Source organism: Sceloporus occidentalis, unplaced genomic scaffold (genome assembly GCF_023333645.1).
Source record: "Sceloporus occidentalis isolate IW3139 unplaced genomic scaffold, rSceOcc1.0.p SCAF_3, whole genome shotgun sequence".
Taxonomy (NCBI): Eukaryota; Metazoa; Chordata; class Lepidosauria; order Squamata; family Phrynosomatidae; genus Sceloporus; species Sceloporus occidentalis.
This window is the reverse complement of record NW_028316983.1, coordinates 7,816,752-7,836,440: the sequence shown is the minus strand read 5'-3', so window position 1 is coordinate 7,836,440 and position 19,689 is coordinate 7,816,752. Positions and strand designations below refer to the sequence as shown.

The 19,689-nt window shown below is 43.5% G+C and overlaps 1 protein-coding gene across 3 annotated transcripts in view; it reads left to right on the top strand.

The window, feature by feature from the left end:
* RGS19 (regulator of G protein signaling 19) overlaps window positions 1-19,689 on the top strand; it is a 76,426-nt gene that overhangs the window by 42,993 nt on the left and 13,744 nt on the right. For 2 of the 3 annotated variants that reach the window (XM_089513582.1, XM_089513581.1), the window contains exons 2-3: window positions 17,014-17,160; window positions 18,855-18,994. In XM_089513582.1, coding sequence (XP_089369708.1) covers window positions 17,131-17,160; window positions 18,855-18,994 — 170 coding nt within the window. In that variant the 5' untranslated portion in view covers window positions 17,014-17,130. Of the gene's footprint in view, window positions 1-3,753; window positions 3,958-17,013; window positions 17,161-18,854; window positions 18,995-19,689 lie in introns of all 3 variants that reach the window. The other variant, XM_089513583.1, reaches the window with a different exon arrangement.

Genomic DNA, 19,689 nt, shown 5'->3' with positions numbered 1-19,689 from the left:
GATGAAGGGAATGCTGTGGATATAGTATATCTTGATTTCAGTAAGGCCTTTGACAAGGTTTCCCATGACATTCTTGCAAACAAGCTTGTAAAATGTGGACTAGACAAGGCAACTGTTACATGGATTTGTAATTGGTTGACCGTCCGAACCCAAAGGGTGCTCAGCAATGGCTCCTTTTCATCCTGGAGGGAAGTGACCAGTGGGGTCCCACAGGGCTCTGTTCTGGGGCCAGTGCTATTCAACATCTTTATCAATGACCTGGATGACAGAATTGGGAGCATACTTATCAAATTTGTAGATGGCACCAAATTAGGAGGAATAGCTAATACCCCAGAGGACAGAATCAAAATTCAAAATGACCTGAATAGACTAGAAAGCTGAGCCAAAGCTAACAAAATGAAATTCAACACGGAGAAATATAAGGTATTGCACTTAGGGTGGAAAAATAAAATGCACAAATATAGGATTGGGGACACCTGGCTGAATGAAACTACATGTGAAAGGGATCTAGGAGTCCAAGTAGACCACAAGTTCAACATGAGTGAACAGTGTGATGCGGCAGCTAAAAAGGCCAATGCAATTTTAGGCTGCATCAATAGAAGTATAGTGTCTAGATCAAGGGAAATAATAGTGCCACTATATTCTGCTTTGGTCAGGCCCCACCTGGAATATTGTGTCCAGTTCTGGGTGCCACAATTCAGAAAGGACATTGAAAAACTGGAGCGTGTCCAAAGGAGGGTGACTAAAATGGTGAAGGGTCTGGAAACCATATCCTATGAGGAACGACTTAGGGAGCTGGGGATGTTTAGCCTGGAGAAAAGAAGGTTAAGAGGTGATATGATAGCCCTGTTTAAATATTTGAAAGGATATCATGTTGAGGAGGGAGCAAGCTTGTTTTCTGCTGCTCCAGAGAACAGAACCCAGAACAATGGATGCAAGCTACAGGAAAAGAGATTCCACCTCAACATTAGGAGGAACTTCCTGACAGTAAGGGCTGTTCGACAGTGGAATGCACTCCCTCGGAGGGTGATAGAGTCTCCTTCCTTGGAGGTCTTTAAACAGAGGCTGGATGGCCATCTGTCAGGGATGCTTTGATTTGGATTTCCTGCATGGCAGGGGGTTGGACTGGATGGCCCTAGTGGTCTCTTCCAACTCTATGATTCTGTGATTCTATGAAAGGAATCATAGGGCCCAATCCCACTGAAGGAATAACCCGTATCCTGACTCGGGTCTGCCCTGCTATTTTAATCAATTCCAAAAGGCCCCGCATTCCCACTATGAAAATGGGGCCTCTTTGGAATCGATTCTTTGGGAGGGTGCGCTTGTCGTTCCCATTGGAACTGGGGAAGACAAGCAGCCCTCCACCAGACCCTTTCTCTCCTTTTCTCTCTTCTTCCCCTCCTCTCCCCTCCTCTCCCGTCCCCTCCCCTCCCTCCCTCCCTCCCTCCCTCCCTCCTTCCCTCCCTCCCTTCCTTTCTTCCTACTTCCCTTTGCTGGGCACCTGCCACTTCCCTGGGGCTGGCAAGGCTGCTGCTGCTGCTGCTGCTGCACTGCCGCCGCTTGCCCTGTGCTGGCTGGCGTGACAGGAGCACCGGCAGCCCCGCCAGCCCTGGGGAAGCGGCGGGAGCCCAGTGGAGGAAATAGGAAGAAGAAGAAGAAGAAGAAGAAGAAGAAGAAGAAGAAGAAGAAGAAGAAGAAGAAGAAGAAGAAGAAGATAGGATGGAAGAAGAAAGAGGAGGAAGGAGGGATGGGAAAGAAACGGAGGGAGGGAGGGAGGGAGGGGAGACAAGAGGAGAGGAGGGGAAGGAAAGAAGAAAGAAAGGGTCAGAAGCACCGACAACAGAAGAAAGGGAGCAGGGAAAAGAAGAAGAATCGATACCAACCTGACGTTCCCACATGTTGGATGCAGGTTGGAATCGATTCTTACCAAAAGGAGCTCAAAGTAACTGCTATCAAAATACCCCGGCCTTTTTGTGTTTACCCCGTTTCCCCCCCACTGGAATCGATCAGATGAGGATCTGAATCAATGTTCAGTGGGAACAAGGGCCTTTTAACTTGATTTTGGATTCGAGGCTTTAGGTAGTGGGAATGGGCCCATAGAATCACAGGGCCATCCAATCCAAACCCCTGCTCATCCAAGCTCTTTTTAAAGACCCCAAAGATGAGGTCCTTCCAAGGCAGTCTATTCCACTGTTAAACAGCTCTTAAAGTATTTTTGTTTAAAGTTATTCCTAATGTTTAGGTATAGTCTCTTTCCTTGTAATTTGAATCCCTTGGTTCATGTCCTAGTCTCTGGAGCTGCAAAAAGCAAGCTTGCTCTATCTTCTGCATGCCATCCATATTTATATTTAAAGATAGCTATCATGTCACCTCTTAGTTGTTTCCCAGCTTAAACATACCCAAGTCATTCCTTATAAGGTTTGGTTTCCAGACCTTTGATCATCTTGGACACTCTTCTTTGGACACATTCCAGCTTGTCAATATCCTTCTTGAACTGAGGTGTCCAGAACTGGCAAGGTCTGACCAAAAGAGAAATAATCTTGGAGGCCCATGCAGTTGGGGGCTGCAGTTTTTCTGTCCCAGGCTGGCAGTGGGAATTTACCAGCTTAGCTTTGTTGCTGTAGGGAAATACTTATAGATAGGAAGCACAGAAGTCAAACCTTTGACTGGTGATGGATGCCAGATGCTGTTGCACAAGAGAGGTCAAGAAAGGTGCTTGTGTGAGCAGGGAACTGGCTGTACAATTACGACAGACTGTGATAACACAGGTCCCCCTTAAAGTCGGTGAAGATGAAGGCATCTGCTCTAGGAAGAAGGAGAAGTGGAGGAAGGAACATCAACAATCTAAGATATGCCAAGGACACCATGCTACTTGCATAAAACATCACAGACTCAGAACAATTACTAAGGAAGGACAAGAAGGAAAATGCAAAGGCAGGCTTAATGATGAATGTAAAGAAAAAATAATTCAACTTAGATAACGAGAAAATTGAAATAGTTGAAGAGTTCCCATAACAAGTATCAAACACTGATCAGAATGATGAGTGCAGTGATGAAATTAGAAGAAGACTAAGGATGGGAAGGGCAGCTATGAAAGAACTAGAAAAGTTCCTAAAGTGTAAAGATACAGGACTGAGCACTAAGCCAGGATTGCCCAAGCTGTTGTATTCCCCATTACCATGTACAGAATGCGAGAGCTGGACAGTGAAGCAAACAGATAGGAAGAAAATCAGTTCATTTGAGCAATTCTTGGTGCAGTCTCAGAAGATTCGGCAGTGCTGAGCAATGCAGCTATTTAATTATTTATTCATTTTTATTTAATTTATATGCTGCTTTTCTCCCTGCAAGAGACTCAGGATGGCTTTCAGATAAAGGTGGCTCACAGTTTTTGATCAAGAGAAAAGATGGGAGGGGGCTTCAGCCTTATCTTTAACTTTTTGACTTCCCTCTAACACTTAACAGGAATGCAAGAATGATTTTTTTTTTAAAAAAAGAAACCAATAGCAGTAGCTTAATTTATATAATGTATATGGGAAAATGGGGGAGTTTTTTGACAAAGAGCTTAAGTCTGGAAACAGGGTTAAGGCATACACAGATCCACTGAGTGAAAATGCAGACCAGTTACTTAAAAACCTTTAGCAACTTAACACAAATTTTTGAATGTTTATAACCAGCTTGCTTCTTTCTGTATCCTATTACATTCTGATCTCGTACAGCTATGTAATTGTTCTTCATTACCTCTGACTATGGTAGCACTGATCCTGTCATGCAGTACCTTCCAACATTTCGCAGATGAAAATTGGGACACATTTGGCCAGACAACCTCAGAGCACAGTCAAAATGGGAAAAGCTGTTAATGAGGAAGAACACACAAGCTAAAAGAAGCTGCAGCAGATTGCTTTTGCCTGAACCTACTGGAAAGGGCAGGATTCAGTTCTTCCTTTCCTCGCTGCTCTGGTGAGTTAATTAAATGCAAACTACTTTTGCACTTTAAACTCAGTTTGCAGCAATCCCAGGAAGCTGAGGACAAAGGGGGAAGGTGGAGGGAGAAGGAGAAAGAAACTGGGGCATTTTAAAAGCAGCTGAAAAAAGTGGAAAGGCAGGGTTAATTGGGACTGACCCTATCAAACAGGGAATGTTGGAAGGTATGAAAATATAGTACAGATTTGGAGCATCTTCTACTGCTCCCATATGGGACAGGATTTTCAGGTCCTAAATATGAGGTGTCCCATACAAATTGGGGGCCTGGGCATCCTAACATTTTTGCAGTCTGGAGGTTCGACCAAAAACAGGACAGTTAAGGAGTATGAACTATGAAGCAGGGAGTGAGTGAATATGATTTACATCTGAAGATAGAGATTAATATCCCTGGAAGCTCAGGCTCAGATAGATCAGCTAGTCTCATTGATTACCTCTGATTTCTCTTTCTGTACTGTGACAGACTAGCACAGCTATCTCTTTCAAAGCAACCAGGTGAAAAAGTGTGTCAGCATCCAACTCTCATAGGCTGTGCCTTAGGGCTGTGATTACCAGAAGGATGTGGTGAAGAAAATGATAATTAGGCAGGCCATATTTTGAGTGTACTAAATTATGTTGTGTGGGGTACAAAAAGAGTCTAGACCCCTTTATAGAGCTGTTAAGCTGTGTGTCATGGAGTGACTAGCTGCTTTAGAAATAGTTTGCATGAAAGCAGGAGGCTGTGGGCACAAATGCAAAATTAAAATTAGAGCAAAGCAATCATTATGGGAGTGTAAACTTCCCATGCAGCAAAGTCAGGAGAACTTTGGCTTCACCATAAGATGTCCCTATGATGGCCTGTATGGGTGGAGTGTCCCTTATCTGAAATGCTTGGGACCAGAAGCATTCTGTATTTATATATATATAGTCAGCCCTTCTTATACACAGATTTGTTATACAGTTTGAAATGTTCCAAAAAAGTATAAATTTCAATGATCAAACCTTGATTTTCCATTTTTTATAAGGGACACCATTTTGCTCTGCCATTATATTTAATGGGACTTGAGCATACACAGATTTTGTTATACACGGGGGATCTTGGAACCAAACACCAGCGTATAACAAGGGTCCACTGTATTGGAATACCTGTATTTGCATATACAGAAAGAGCCATAGAACCGTATCGCATTACAAAAGACGAGAGGCAGCAAGACAAGCGGCTTTTTGCTTATCTTCTTGCATGACGTTGTAGTACTTCCGTTCTCACTCCAGAAGGAGACAACCGTAAACCGTGTGCCTTATGTCCTGCTGGAAACATCCATTTGGCAAAAGTTATGTGTTTATGACTGGCTCCCTCTGGAGGGAGAACCAAAGTACTGTGACGTCATGCGGGAAGGTAAGCAAAAAGCTGTGTCTGTCTCACTGCCTTTCATCTTCCTTTTGCAATGTGATATGGTTCGTAATGAACAGGGTGACCAGATATCCTAACCACAAAGGCACTGCAAAATGTGGAACATTACAAAATAAAAGCTAAACATTTTGAAATTCCTCCTGAACAGAAGGTTGAAATGTAGGACATGTCATGGAAAACGGGGATTTCCGGTCACTTTGATAATGAAACTAGCGAGAGACTGAGGATCTGTGAAATAGCAGGAATGCAAATCTAGTGCATGGCACAAATCCACACCTTCCACCATTTCACAGATCCTTGTGTCTCTCTCCAGATGATCTCTCTCCAGCCTTGCAAATATGGTACAGGTCTGGCACAGATTAGAAAGCTGGGTCAAAATTAACAAAATGAACTTCAACAGGGAGAAATGTAAGGTACCGCACTTAGGTAGAAAAAAATGAAATGCACAGATATAGGATGGGGGACACCTGTCTAAAGGAGACTACATGTGAAAGGGATCTAGGAGTTCTACTAGACCGCAAATTGAACATGAGTCAGCAGTGTGATGCAGCAGCTAAAAAGGCCAATGCGATTTTAGTGTGTATGAACAGACATTTTGGCGGGCTACAGACGGGCAGGAGAAGACGTCTTGGAGGTGTATTCTGCTGAATACGGAGCCTCCAGACCGCCCGCCCCGGGGGCGTGCTTCAGGTGTCGGGGCTTCCACATGGGGGGCCGTGAAGACGCCTCACCTGGGTCCGTTTCGGACCCGTAGCTTCTATACCGCCGCCTCGGAGGACGCCGCAAAGAAAGGGGCAGCTTCCGCACGGGCGGCCCAAACCGCGGCTTTTTTTTTCCTTTGCCGGCTGGCGGATGCGCAGCTGCGCAGCTGCAGCGCTAAGCAGCGGCGGCAGAAAGCCTATGGGCACATTTAAAGCGCCCAAGCCCCTTTAAAACTTTTTTCCCCACCCTGCCCAAGAACAAAGGTGGCCTCCTGCCAGCTGGTGATCAGCTGGTGTTGGCATCCTTGTCCGCTTGCACGTTGCCAATGTCACCAGCATCATGGATGCCTCCTCTCCTTTGGTCCCCGCGCTCCTGCTGAATCTGCAATGCACAGCTACAGCTGTCTCCGCTGCCACCGCTGTCCCCCTGCCATCCCCCATCACCTCCCTTGTATATATGTAAATATTTACAGTTTTAGCGTTTTTTATTGTTAGGTGAAAATGGCACAGGAATGTGTGTAGGGGCTCACTTTAAAGTCCAAACTTTCCAAGCAGCGCATGCGTACATGTTGCTCTAGGGTTAGGGTTAGGGTTAGGGTTAGGGTTACGAGTCTTAAAATGCGCTGCAGCTGTGCTGCAGCTTCCACACCTGCATGGCAGCGGACGCTGCAATTAAAGCCTGACTGCAAACTGCGCATGTTCCAAGACCCCAACTCATTATGCGACGCAGCAGACACGGAGCTTTTAAATGGGCAACTTAAATTAGTGGCGTAGCAATTCTGGTGTACCGGTGCAGCAGCTCTCATGGCTTCTTCCACTTCTCGATATGTGTCAGCATTCAGGTAGGACTGCTCCAGTTTCTGCAAAATGTTTGGCTGGGACCATATAGCTATCAGGTCAGCCGTCTCAGTATGAGACCAAGACGTCCCCCTGCCTTTTTTCGGGGTGCTGGTGGATGGCTGAGCCATCCTGCCTGGTGGCAAAGGGGAGCCGCCGCACAGCTGTGCCAGGAGCAGCCGAACTGTGCCCGTTCCCAGGTGAAAATGGCGCAGGAATGTGTGTAGGGGGTCACTTTAAATTCCAAACTTTCCCTTATCACTTTCTACAACCAAAACATCCGCCGGCAAAACTTACAACTTCCCGCGATTCCAGCAACGCATGCGCACATGGAGCTCTAGGGTTAGGATTACAAGCCTTAAAATGCGCCGCAGCTGTGCCGCAGTTTCCACAGCTGCATGGCAGCGGACGCTGCAATTAAAGCCCGACTGCAAACCACGCATGTCCCGGACCCCGACCCATTATGCGACGCAGCTGACACGGAGCTTTTAAACGGGCAACTTATATTTGCGGCGTAGCAATTCTGACGTACCGGTGCAGCAGCTTACATACGGAGCTGCGCACGTACACCGCAAATCAAAAAGAAGCGGAAAAAAGCAGCACTTTTTTAATGCCGCCTCTTCCCGCTTGGGGCGTGCGGGGGGCGTGTTCATGGCGGCATTCAGGTAAGGGCCGTCTGAAGGCTCTACCTTCATGACGTCATGAATACACCCCTTTTTGCCCGTCTGTATCCCGCCATAGTTTCTTGATCAAGGGATGTAATAGTGCCACTCTATTCTGCTTTGGTCCCCCCCCCCCCCCCCCGGAATACTGTGTCCAGTTCTGGGAACCAGAATTCAAAAAGGATGTTGACAAGCTGGAATGTGTCCAAAAGAGGGCCACCAAACTAGTGAAAGGCCTGGAAACCATACCTTATGAGGAGGACTTAGGGAGCTGGGGATATTTAGCCTGGAGAAGAGACAGTTAAGAAATGATAGCCCTGTTTAAATATTTGAAGGGATGTCATATTGAGGAGGGAGCAAACTTGTTTTCTGCTGCTCCAGAGACTAGGACCCGAAGCAATGGATGCAAGCTGCAGGAAAAGAGATTCCACCTCAACATTAGGAGGAACGTCCTGACAGTAAGGGCTGTTCGACAGTGGAACACACTTCCTCGGAATGTAGTGGAGTCTCGTAGTGGAGTCTCCCTCCTTGGAGGTCTTCAAACGGAGGCTGGATGGCCATCTGTCGGGGATGCTTTGATTTGGATTTCCTGCATGGCAGGGGACTGGATGGCCCTTGCGGTCTCTTCCAACTTTATGATTCTATGATTCTATTCCTTATGATCTCCCTAGTCCCCCTCCAACTGGTCAGGTGTTATATCTAAACACATGAAACGTTTCAGAAATTGCTGTTCACCAGTTCTCATTGAGCCTTCTTTATTATTATTCAGCAGATATACTCAAAAGTGCTAAAGTGCTCTGCTATTATCATTAAACATTAGGATCAGTTGTTTCGGTGCAACTATTTCTCTCCTTGCCTTGCTTGATCTCTGTGAAACCTGTGTCCTGGAAACAATGGCTGCATCTACAATTACTGGCTGTTGCCACATGGAAGAATTAATGCAATTTGACACTGCTCTAACTGTCATGGATTCATCCTAGGAAGGCTTGGGGTTTGTAGTTGGTTGTGGCACCAGAGCTCTGACAGAGAAGGCTAAATATCTCACAAAACTATAAATCCCAGAATTCCATGACACTGAGCCATGGCAGTTAAAGCAGTGCCAAACTGTATTAATTCTGCAGTATGGCGCCAGCCAGTTACCATATTTATTAGCAGCAGCCATCTTCGCTAGTTTCAGAACAATACAGCCATCCATCCAAGCAGAGATACATTTCATTTAATTCTTACATTACATTTCATTTTGGAAAATACTGGGTTATTTTAATGTAAAATGACCTGGGAGTTCCTGGTAATGTCAAAGGTTCCCAGAAATTATTTTGGGATATTTTTGAATGAAAAAAACGTCATGTGGATCTCCAAAATAAAATCCACTTGTACAGGAACAAAACCTGGGACATTCAGACTTTTCCTGCCTGGAAAGGGTTCTAGATATGCATTGGTAACTCACCTTTAAAATCCTAAATAGCTTGGGGCCCCAATATGCTTGTCCAGAGTCCAACTGGGACTGTTCCAGGTCTCCCATCTTTCCTTTGCAACACAAAGTGCAGCCCGGGAACCACATGCTGTCCCTAGGTCCATGTTTGTGGTCCACAGGGGACAAACATTGCCCCACAATGCACTATAGGGAGCATGGGGACATTTTTAGTGTCTTTTTGGAGGGTGTGGGCCAGTATATAAGCCCAGGAGAAGCATTTTTTTAAAAACAAAAAAATGACTTATCAGTTACTTTTTTAAAACAGGAAGCGAACTGGCAACTTCCTGTTGTTACAAAAGGCCTCTCCCGAACTTGCCCCAATGAGGATCAAAAAATGCCCCAGATGGCTTCTAGAGCAGCAGTTCTCAAAGTTTTGTCCTCTGGTTTTTTGGACTTCTGCTCCCAGAAGCCCTAGCCAGCTTGGCCAACAAGCAGGAATTCTGGAAGCTGAAGTTCAAAGCATCTGGAGGACTAAAATTTGGGAAACTCTGCCCTAGATGCCTTGGACTTCAACTCCCATATGCATCATCAGAAAGCGGTCAACGGTCAGAGGTTGTGGGAGTTGAAGTCCAGAACATCTGGAGGACCAAAGTTTGGGAACAACTGTTCTAGATGCTCCCATAAGCCTCAGAAAGCATGGCTAACAATCGGAGATTGTGGGAGCTGAAGTCTAAAATATCTGGAGGACCGAACTTTGGGAACCACTGCTGTAGATGCTTTGGACTTCAGCTCCCATAAGCCTCAGAAAGTATAGCCAATGGTCAGAGATAGTGGGAGCTGGAGTCCAAAACATCTGGAGGATGTTTTTGCCACCTTACATATTTAGAAACAAATTTTGAAAACCTTTTTAAAATTGGCAGACTAGTAAATATGATTGGGCTGTAGTTCCCAGCAGCCACAACTGGTACTGTCAGTGGTGTGGAATGATGGGAGTTGTAGTTCAGCAACATCTGGGGCCTGCACTCCCCACCCCCTTCCAGTTGCTAGTCGGTCATGTCACTTTGGTTGAGCTGTTTTGGCTGGAGCATTTTTCCCTTGCCTTCTTCACTGTATCTGTGACTCACACAAATTGGATCCTGCACCTGGGACCCATTCACACTACACAGTTCTTGCGCTGTTATTCCACTTTTGCTGCCATGGTTCCAACCTATGGAATCCTGGGTTTTGTAGTTCAGTGAGTCATTTGATGCTTATGCCAGCCTCAGCTGAAAAGGAGGAAAATATTTTTAAATTCTTTTAAAATATTTTCCTCCTTTCCAGCTGAGGCTGGCATAAGCATCGAATGTATAACTGCATTCAAGGTATAACTGACCCAAATACTTCCATTGTCCCAGTTCAGCAGGGACAGTCCCAATTAATCCTCTGTTGTTCCCTTTTTCTACTTCTTTTAAAAAATGTCCCTGCCATTTGGGGTAACAGTATCCATTGTGCAACGGTGGAGTAGCTGATGTGCCATGGTCCAATGTAAAATGGATACTGACTTGCATTGGGACATTCCCCACTGCACATCCAGGCTGCAGCTAGGAAGCGCCACAGCATGACAAGAGCACCCAGTGTGCATCAGAAGTTCCAGATGTGCATCAGATATGTCCATTGGACATCAGAAGATCCAAGTCATCTTCCAACGTGCCTGATGCACATTTGAGCTCTCTTGCCAATGCCCAGATGTTCATCTTTTGTAGTTTAGACAGAAATTATTATTATTATTATTATTATTATTAAATTTTATTTATATCTCCCGCTTCTCCCTTCGGATCGAAGCAGGATTACAACAGTAAAAACATCATAAAATACATACAAAAGACATCAATCAAAAATGCAAAGGGGAAGAGTTGTTACAGTATTTCTCACAGTCGTAAGAATCGAGTCATCATATTCAGATGTTCAAAATCAGATTAGAGGAGATCCATTGGATAGGCCCGCCAGAAGAGATCCGTCTTCAATGCCCTCTTGAACGCTTCCAAAGAAGGTATAAGGTGGATCTCTTCTGGTAAGTTGTTCCAAAGTCTAGGGGCCATCGCAGAAAACGTTTTACAAGAGGTGGTTTTCAACCTGTTTTTGGGGTGTTCTAATATTATGTTTCTGCAACATAGCTATAGGTTTTTAAAGTTACAAAACACAGACTGTGATGCATGTAGCATCTAAAGACGCAGCCTTTCAGATAGTCTGGACCAATGTTATATTGTTTTTTATAGGTTGTAGGCATCACTTTGAATTGTGCCTGGAAGGAAACTGGTAGCCAACAAAGCTGTTTCAGCAAGGGAATAATATTTTCCCTATAACCAGCCTCAGTCAGCAGACTTATGTCTGCCTCTTGATTATTCGCTCCTCTTTCTTTACACCCAGCTGTTTCATTTCCTCCACTCACTTCTTCATTGGTTTGCCTTTTTTGTGGACTTCCATAGTCTTTTTCATCAAAACGTGCCTCCTTTGGATGGAAAAGACGGGGGAATTGCCAGATGGACAATCACTCTTGAGGCTCTTTTTTGCCTGGGAAAAAGCACCTGACAGTGGCTTGGGATCTGCTGTCCATTTGTTGGTGAGAATGGTAAATTTGCTCTGAGTCCTGCTCTGGGATTTAACTCCTTTAAAGATCAGACTAACACCCAGCACAGATCTGCCACCTTACTGACATTGTAGCCACTAGCTGTCAGTATTGATTGATTGACTGATTCATTCATTCAGCTGGTACAAAATGCACTGTCTAGACTGCCAACCGGGGGCTGGTTATATGATTTCAAACAGTTTCATTGTCTAAGGGTCTGTTCCTGGGCACAATTCAAAGTTCTTGTTCTGACCTTTAAAACTCTGTATGTCTTTGTCTGGGAGACTTTCAACAATGTCAGCTCCTGAAATGGTTGAGCATGTTCATAACTAATTTTTTGCAGATCAGCAAATCTCAAATCAATTACTGAGATACTAGAGATTATCCCTGGAATACATTGGGTTTTGGCTATGCAAACATTGTCAGCCAAGTGGGTGTCGAAATGTTTGAATGCTATCTGAAAATGAAATCGAGTGGATGCCTCTATGTTGATTTTGCAGCATTTTGAATGATGTAGTGATAAGGTTTTTTGGAATGACTTGTCACTGTTGATAAAATATGGTTACATCACTATCCAAAGACCAAACAAAAGTCCTTGCAGTGGGGGCACTCAGGTTCTCCATGGCCAAAGAAATTCAAGGCTCGCAGGTCAGCAGGAAAGGTGATGGTCACTGTCTTTTGGGATAAGGAAGGTGTTTTGATGGCTGTCTGTCTTCAGAAGAGCCAAACAGTTAATGGAGAATACTATTCTAACTTGCTGTGCAAACTAAAAGAAGCATTGAAGGAAAACAAGTGAGGGAAGATGCAGAAAGGTGTTCTCTTTTTGCAGGGCAATGCACCTGCATATAGGATTGGCAAGATAATGGCTGTTTTGAAGAATTTAGGGTTTCAGTGCATATTAGACCACACACCCTACTCACCAGATTTTAGAACCATAGAATCATAGAGATGGAAGAGACCACAAGGGCCATCCAGTCCAACCCCCTGCCATGTAGGAGCTCTCAATCAAAGCATCCCTGACAGATGGCCATCCAGCCTCTGTTTAAAGACTTCCAAGGAAGGAGATTCCACCGCTCTCTGAGAAAGGAGTGTGTTCCACTGTTGAACAGCCCTTACTGTCAGGAAGTTCCTCCTAATGTTTAGGTGGAATCTCTGTTCCTGTAGCTTGCATCCATTATTCCATGTTCTAGTCTCTGGAGCAGCAGAAAACAAACTTGCTCCATCCTCAGTGTGACACCCCTTCAAATACCTAAACAGGGCTATCATATCACCTCTTAATCTCCATCTGGCTAGTTCCTCTTTCTGAACATTAAAAACGGTTTGAAAGGAAGGACATTTTTGAATGATTCGGAGGTGATAGCATCAGCAAAGCAGTATTTCCGTGACCAGACATCAGAATTTGTTTTGGAGGGGTGAAAGAAAGAAGAAACAAACTGAACTTCAGGTTGAATATGTGGAATAACATATAAGTTTCATTGTTCTGGGTGATCCCCTTCTTGGTTAGGCTGAGAACTTTTGAGCTTTTATAAATTTTTGAAATATTTTCAAGCTGTGGATGCTTGAATCCATGTTTGAAATATCTATAGATACTGAGGGCCCACTGTACACTCCAGAGTGCCATAGTTGCCCTTGGCTCCACTTGATGCACAGTTTGCCTCTTCAGCAAATATAAAAAGCAATATGAGTATCATTTGACATGCAGTTAATAGCTGAAAGCCAGTGTTATGTAATGAAAGATCAACTGGAATCCATCCTTATGCAAAACGTGTGTCCTGGAATTCCATCTGTCCTTTCTTATGGTTGGAGGTGACCTCCCTTATGTCAAGCTGCATGACACAGTTGTGAATCCTGAGCAGAACTGAGGCGTGGTACAGACAGCGCAAAAGCGCCGTGCTGGCGCCAATTTTAAAGCTAGGGACCGCACGACAACCGCACGGTCCCTAACTCTAACACTGCCATTGTTACGTAAGCACTATACGGCAACTGCACATTGCCACGCAGCGCTTATGTTACGAGTGCGCCAGTGGCACGCTCATTACGTTCCAACTTCAACGCAAAAAGAAACTGGTTTTTCTTGGTTCTTTTTCCTGCAGAGGGAAGCCACACGGTTTGGCGGCTGTGGCTTCCCTCCAGAGGAAATTAGGTCGCTGGCAGGCCACCCTTTTCAGGCAGTCTGTCCCGCGCCTGAGAAATGTTACTTGTTGGGACCACAAGTCCCATGATCCTTCAGTCTTCATAGCTTTTGGTTTTATTAGAAACAAGTAGCTGGTCCTCACTCCACTTACTGCAATGAGGGGAACACTGGACTCATGGCTAGGAAGAAACTGGGGAGACTCAGCCATGGTTGAATATTGTTGACCAGTGGCAGCTGGTAGTTGACCTGTCAGTAGAATGTTGAATCTGTTCTGGGTTTTACTCAAAACATTAGAGGAGTTGTCCACAGTGGTGAATTTTTCAGCACCTTGCATAGCTCCTTTAAATTCTACACTGCAACATGGAATGAGTTCGCCACCACAAAGCATGGAAGCCATGAGTTAGTAAAGCAGTCTGCAGTGATTTAGACTCAAGTTGATTGACTCGGACTCAAGTAATTTCAGTTACTCGAATTTGCATAAATGATGCACTGGCTTGACTCAACTTATGACTTGCATATTCTTAGTGATCAACTGGCTGGTGTCATTCACCTTCTTAAGCAGATGGGGCAATATCCACCTACAGAATGTGGGATGCATTTCTCGGAGGGGAACAGCAAATTCATTAGGCATCAAGCTTGAGGTGGAAGGGTCCTTCTAAAGCTTTTGAAAAGTGAAGTCAAAGGCTTTCACAGCCAGCATCCATAGTTTTTTGTGGGTTTTTTGGGCTGTGTGGCCGTGTTCTGGAAGAGTTCATTCCTGATGTTTTGCCAGCATCTGTGGCTGGTATCTTCAGATGCTGGCGAAATGTCAGGAATAAACTCTTCCAGAACATGGCCACATAGCCCAAAATACCCATAAAAAAACTATAGCTTTTGAAAAGGTTTAGAGGGTTCTTCCGATGTGCAGCAGGAACAGACTGTTAAGTACACCTCAAGCCCATTGCTTAATGCATTTGCTGTTCCCCTCCAAGAAACGTGCCCTGCCTCCTTTTCTTTTTCTTCTATGAAAAATTGGCTCCCAAACTTGAGACTTGACTTAAAAGTAGCTTGTGAGGACTTGAGACTTGACTTGAGACTTGAAAGTAGAGACTTGAGAGTTGGAGTAAAAGACTTGAATACATCCCTGGCAATCTCGCCTTCCTTGCATGGATGTTAGAAGGATGAAGTGGTCCAGCTGTGTGGTGTCCCTCCCACCTTGAGCAACCTTGGAGTTACTTTGTTGAAACCACTGTGTCAGAGGAGTTATGGGACCTCCTTTGTGATAGTATTTTCACGTCTACAAGTTATCATATCCTTACTTGGTGGTTATGTCATTTCTCTGTCTGTCTGTCTGTCTGTCTGTCTCTCTCTCTCTGTGTGTGTGTATGTATGTATATATATATATATGGGCACCTCAAGTGTTCACACTTGATAAAAAGCATTTTCAAGACACATGTGCTTAGTTGGATTGCTGTTAAATACTCTGCATAGAGCCACTCTCAGATTTTGAGTTTCTCCCTGGAATGAGAGGGGTCTACCTACAATGCCTACCTATAAATCCTTGTAAATTTCATTCTTGATGGTGAGAACAATAAATTTACGAGTTTTACTTCTAGCTGAGTGAAAGTAATAAAAAATAAAGTTTTACAAGACTGTTAATACTGCGGGTCTTCTTCCACGCACAAAAAGTGCCTGTGGTCTTTTGCACAGAAAACAAATTTCTGGGAAGAAAACAAGTTTCTTGTCCAGAAAACCCAGATTTCTGTGCAAAAATAAAATAAAATAAAATAAAATAAAATAAAATAAAATCTATGTGATGTTATTTTCTGTGCTGAAAATCCAGGTTTCTGTGCTGGTTTTCTGCACAGAAATTGCCATTTTCTGCATTTGAAATACGTGCCTCTTATATAACCCCAATTATCCATCAACGTCCAGGTAGATAAGAGAAGTTTTATCTTGATTATCTCCTTGCAGACTGCAGCAAATGTATAACTTTTACAGTTGCTAAATTCTTTGCAGCTGCTATTACTAGTCATAAAAAGTTTTTAAAGCAGATGCAGTAATCGATACGGCTATAATTGTTGCAGATAGATTATGTAATAATGGCCCTATCATCTAAATCTATACTATGCAACTTTGTTTAAATCGATTGATTATGTTAATATACAGGAATTTGTACAAGTTTTATATTTTAATAACTTTTTAATATAATAGGATAATCTGAAACCATGACCTTGAAATGTTTACTCCAGGAGATAGGTCTGTTTATAGTTATCTACCCATATCTACATTCTGGACCGGTATCGTGTTTTTATACACACACACACACACACACAATTTACTTTTTGGATATTCTCTAGGTTGGTGTTGTAATTATACGTTGCTTATGCTGTGTGTATATGAGCATATACTATTCTGATGCTCGGTCGCTGTTTTTCTTTTTCTTTTTGTGCTGGCTGTGCGCCATAATAAATATTCATTCCATTCATTTTCTGCATTTTAAAAAAAGGCAATGCCCATTTATTTTGTGTAGAATAAGTGCAGAACTGCACAGATTCTCATCTGTCTAAAATTCTCCTCTTCAGAGTTTCTTGCCACTTAAGAATCTTAAATTGCAAATTGCAGGATTCCATAGGAAGCTGCCAAGGCAGATAAAGTGGAATCATAGTGCTATAACTGTGTAGTGTGAAAGAGTCCCAGATGAGCATGTAGGCTGAACCCATTGTGTCACAGCTGCTCATAGGATATGCATGGAAACTGAGGGACCTTGTGCCATTCTGAGCCTGAACTACCTACCTCTCAGGGCTGTTGTGAGGGTAAAGCAGGAAGGGAAGGGAAGTAAGCCCTGTGCTTATCCTAGGAAAGCAAGGATGTAGTACATTCAAAAGCAACATGTACTGTTTAAGATTAATGTTTGAATATGATAGTTTATTTAATTATTTTAAACTTTTTAATCACTATTGCTTTTAATCTGAACCTGGTTTTAATATACACTTTGGCTCCTGTGTTAGGAGGAAGGCAAGATATGAATGAATGAAAGAATGAACGAATGAACAAACTAGCAACAAATCAAAGAACTAATAATATCACCTCGACTAGAGTAGGCCCACTGAATTTATGGGATTTTCCTATGTGTTGACTGCAACCATTGGCCCCATGGGTCTAATATAGTTAGGAATCACCAACCGGATGCCAACCTATAGCTTAAAACAAAACAAAGCATGGGATTTCCTAAGTGTCTGGTGTTCAGAACTCACCAAGAGAGAACTGTGTTGGGATGATGCTAAGAGCGGTTGTCTTTCTCTTTCCACAGGTGCCATCCCATAAGCCTCAGGGGCCCTAGGAAGGGCCGTTGTCAACGGGCCACGTGGCCAGCCCTTGGCCAGACGAGACAGCCACAGTGGTCCACAACGGCAGAAGAGAACTGCTCATGCCGACTGTTTATGAAGTGGGGAAACAGGTGAACTCCTGATCTTGTCTTACAGTAAAGTCTTCATTAGAAAGATGGTGTGTGTATGTGTGTTGGTGAACATTTTGGGCAGCACTGAAAGGGACTCCCTTCTTAAGACTTATCCCCTTGCTCCCAAGTTGCATCCCAAGATGGTGGGAAGAGTAAGCTAATTTAACAATTCAATTCCTGAACTGGCCTTGTTGACCTGTGTCAATGCTTATTATTATTATTATTATTATTATTATTATTATTATTTCTTATCCGTCTCTCCCCATGGCTCAAGGAGTTTAACATAGTTAAAACACAATCATTACATAAAATACACATATTAAGCTCCATCTCTATGCAATATTTATATTACAATACATAGGACAATCATTAAATATAAAATTCATGTTTAAAATTCATGATTAAAAACTGCCTGGATAGATAAGTTTTCAAATGTGTTCTATATTTTGACAGCTGGTTTAGCTATCAGACCCCTTCCAACTGGTTATTCTACAGTCTTGGGGTGCCGATGAAAGTTTCCCCCCCCTAAATGTGCCAGAGACTGGCACCATATTTATGTCCATTGACTACAACTCTTTCTTTCTTTCCTGGAAAAGTACTACACACCAGCAGTCATAGCTCACAGATGGGCACCAGTCCATGGATCACCATTCTTAGTGCTGCCCTAAGTGACATCAGCCTGTTGTTGTTGTTTTGTGTGCCTTCAGGTCATAGTGACCCTAGTGCAAACTTATCACAGTGGTTTCCTGGCAAGTTTAGTTCAGAGTGGGGCTGACATTGCCTTCTTCTGAGACTTGAGAGAGTGTGACATGCTATCATTGCATGTACAGCGCTGTGTAAATTTACAGCGCTTCATAAATAAAGGTTAATAATAATAATAATAATAATAATAATAATAATAATAATATCATCACCTCATGGATTTCCATGGCTGAGCTGGGATTCAGACCTTGATCTCACCAGAGTCCTAGTCCAATACTCAACCCACTACACTATACTGACTATGCACATCAACCTGTAACTAAATCTAATAGGCCAGGTAGCATCTTGACATCATCCTGTTTAATACATGATCCCTGATTGGGTGGAATCAGCCATGTGATTGACACAAGAGGAAGCTTCTTTGAATGCAACTGGCTTTGCTTGCCAATCCATTTGTCTCCATGAGGTCAAACAAAGACAGCCAAATTCATTCGCAGGAGTATTTTGTTAATTATGTGATCCCTGCTTGGCTGAGATTATCCACTCACTCACAGGTCAGAAGAAAAATATGATGAAATTCCATTGACACCTTTTAAAGGCAGGGTTAAAAATTAATTTAATTATAATTATAATTAATTATATATATTTTTAAAATGTTTCTTCCCTACACCTTGGTGTAGTTTTGCTGACATGCCGACTTTTCCTATTAATTGCCATCAAGTTGGCTTCAACTTGTGAATGAGGGACCTGCAAGAAACCCTCTTCAGATCTTGCAGACTCAGAACCCTTGGCTTCCTTGGTTGTCTATGTGTTGTGCAACTTGAGACTCTCCTTTCACCTTACAGCATGCCAGCAGCTGAGCGTTCTTTTATCTTAAGTCCAGTTGCATCATTACACACAGCAGTACTCGTACTTGTCCTCTGTTCTTCCTCAGTAGCTGGTTGAGTGCCTTCTCTCTCTTACCTTCTCCATTTTGCTTCCTTTCTTGATAGTACCCAGAGCCAGAGTACCCGGAGAGACCCCTTCCAATGTCCCAGCATGAGACTTCTCCAACAGCACTGCGACGAGCCAGCAACCATCGACGGGCCAATCCCTGCTGCCTCTGCTGGTGTTGCTGCTGCAGTTGCTCATGGTAAGTATGGTGTGCAGACTGTGATTGGGAAAAGTCTGGTATGGACAGGATGGAAGTCTTCTGCTACTATTGAATATAATTGTTTGTGTTACCTGCATGGGTATATGATTACCTAACAAAGCCAGAAATACAGGGATATTTTGCGATAGCCCATTTCATGTGTGGTGTGTTTATAAACTGGGGAGAGGAGGTAAATCCAGTTCTCCTGAAGTACACAGGTAGCCACATATCCTTCCTGATAGTTCCATCATTCCATCCCAGCTTGTGTATGTTTTTTTTTTCTCCCATTCTAAACATTTAAATGCCTCTCCTAAGCCTTATTTAATGCCAGTGGAGGTTGGCTCACACTGGAAGTAAAGATGACTAAACTGAGGCTATTATATACTTTGGATATAACATGAGATGATATGACTCATTGGAGAAAGACAATAATGCTGGGCCTAAATATTCTAAAGACACCCATTCCCATCTGATATTGGAAGCTAAGCAGAGTCAGCCTTTGATAGTACTTGGATGGGAGACAACCAACAAATACCAGGTGGTGTAGGCTATATTTCAGCAGGAAGGAACTGGCAAAACCACCTTTGAGTATTCCTTGCCAAAGAGAACCCTGTGAAATTCATGGGGTCACCATAAAATGACAGGCAACTTACACACACATGCAAACTGGAAGGTACTAGGAAAAGAAGAAGACT